The 2614-nt window shown below is 36.4% G+C and overlaps 1 protein-coding gene across 1 annotated transcript; it reads left to right on the top strand.

Annotated features, from left to right (window-relative positions):
* Nucleotides 1–648: 648 nt before the first annotated feature.
* Nucleotides 649–1837, top strand: LOC145039947 (uncharacterized). The gene is made up of 3 exons (XM_078987942.1): nt 649–789; nt 884–1514; nt 1584–1837. Exons 1-3 carry the CDS (start codon nt 649–651, stop codon nt 1835–1837), a joined length of 1026 nt encoding a protein of 341 aa, XP_078844068.1.
* The last annotated feature ends 777 nt before the right edge of the window (nt 1838–2614 follow it).

Consider the following 2614-nt stretch of genomic DNA (forward strand, 5'->3'; position numbering starts at 1 on the left):
CCAAAAGTGGGCATGACTGAATTACAACGTGAAAATTTGTTCGAGTTTGGAGAAGTTCCTGAAATTGATGATCGAAGATGTGAGGAAAAATCAAATGAAGGGTGGTCGGATGATGAGTACACACAACGAAAAACTGCTTTTAATCCATGATATTGTATTCCTTCTATTCTTGATTGTCCAGAACCTATTCTTGAACCTGGACCATTTCACAGTTTAGGTCTGAATGACAAATTAATTGTCAATCAAACCTATAACACCAAAAAAGAGCTAGCATTTGCTGTTAAATTCTAAGCCGTTAGAGAAAAGTTTCAGATAAAGGTTGAAAAATCTTCAAAATCTCGGTACCAGGTTGTTTGTATGCAAGAAAATTGTCATTGGCGTTTATACGCATGTGTCATTAAAGGAACATAAATGTTTGAAATTAAGACGTTTAATGACGAGCATACATGTTCTTCATTGCTTATACACCCAAATCATAGGCAAGCAAATAGCGAAGTTGTGGGAACCATAATACATAACATTATGGGTCAAGGAAGTTTGAGAGTTTAGAAGCCTAATGATATATTTAGAGATATGAATGCTTTGCTACAAATAAATATGAGTTATTCACAAGCGTGATATGCTAGAGAATTTGCTTTGGGATTGATGATGGGGACCCCCGAAGAAAGTTTCTCCAAACTTCCAATTTATTTTCACAATCTGAAGAAACATAATCCTAATACTGTGGTGTACATAAAAATTGATTCGGAGGATTGTTTTGAGTATTGCTTTTTCGCTATTAGATGCATGGTAATATATTTTTAAATATATTTGCTATTATCTTAAATGTTTATAAACAATTTATATTGTTGATATATTAATGGTTTTTATATTGTTGTTGCAGATACGTGCTTTCAGAGAGTGTTGTAGAAAAGTTATTATTATGGATGGTGCTCATTTTAAGGGAAAGTACAAAGGCACCATCTTGCATGTAGTAGCCATGGATGGCAACAATCAGATCTTGCCTATTGGGTATGGAATTTGCCCAAAAGAGACTACAGATTCTTGGACATGGTTTATTGAAAAACTACATGAATGCATTGGTGATGTGGAAGGTCTGACAGATAAAGCACCCGCAATTGTTGTAAGTATTCAAAATGTTTTTCCAAATGCTCAACATGGATTGTGTGGTTTTCATCTAATAGGAAACATAGTCTACACCTTTAGAAAAAACAAAAAAACAGCAATTTTGTTTTGGAAGCTGGTAAGAGCTTACAAAACCACTGAGTTTGAATTCTATTGGGGGAGACTTCGTAATATAAGAGATGATGTAGCGATATATCTCAGTCAAATTCCACATGAGAAATGGACTAGAGCGTATTGCCCTACCACGAGGTATGATTATATGACCTCAAATAGTGCGGAGTCCATGAATGCTGGATCATATAAAGCAAGGAAGTTGCCTATATTACCACTTATTGAGTTCTTTTGTGCACTTATGCGTAAACGGTTTTACAAACGGCGGATGGCTGCAGGTATGATTATGTTTAATTTTAAATTATATGATAAATGTCATATATAATAATATATGTTTGTTTTAACAGAAAAAAGTACAACAATACTTACGAAGTGGGCTGAAGATATGGTTAAAAAAAATAAAAAGGGGATTCAAGGATGGTTGGTATCCAGTGTTGACAATACAACATATCAAGTGCATGACTTCAAAAGTGGCGACATAGTGAATTTGAAGGAAAAGACTTGTTCTTGCAGATATTGGCAACTAACTGGTTTGCCATGTGGTCATGTGATAATGGTTTTAACGCACTTAAAAATGATCATCGTGGGCATATGGCTATAGATACTTATAAAATTGAAAAATATCGAAGAACGTACGAGCTGCCGTATACCCTCTTTCAGAACTTAGTGATTGGGAGGTTCTGGATGACCTTATGGTTGTTAACCCTCTTGTGATGGAAATACGTCAAGCCGATAGACCAAAAAACACCAATCGTATTCCATCTCAAGGTGAGGAACCAAAAATAAGAAGGTGTAGTAGATGTCATAGCACAACTCAAAATGCAAGGACATGTAAGCAAAATCGTTCCATAGAACCAAAGTAAAAGTAAAAAAAAAACGTATTAGGGCGTCAGGAAGTAGGACAAAAGCGACATAAGAGGAACCGACGCAAGCGACCGAAAACCAATGGCAGCTTGAGCCAGAGAACCAATGGACGCAACATACCGAACAGCAATTGCTGCAGCAGCCAGCCAACCAATGGACACAACAGACCGAACATCAATGGCAGCAGGAGCTACATAACCAATGGGCGCAAGAGACCAAATACCAACCGTAGCAAGAGCCACAAAACCAATGGCAGGGTTGCACCGAGTACCAATGGCAGCAAGAGCCAGATAACCAATGGACACAAGAGACAGTAAACCTAGGGACACAAGCAACAGATAACCCATGGACGGAATACGAAAACAGATCAAAGTTTTCGTGGTTCGATTTGAATGAATGAAGTTTATTTCAAATTATGTTTATTATGAGGGTTGTATGTTTATGTTTTTTAAGGTATGTTTTGTAACCTATAAAAACATGGAATATTTGTATTTAATTAGGTTATTTATATGCA

This window comes from Lactuca saligna, chromosome 4 (assembly GCF_052625555.1).
Source record: "Lactuca saligna cultivar CGN05327 chromosome 4, ASM5262555v1, whole genome shotgun sequence".
NCBI classification, from domain to species: domain Eukaryota; kingdom Viridiplantae; phylum Streptophyta; class Magnoliopsida; order Asterales; family Asteraceae; genus Lactuca; species Lactuca saligna.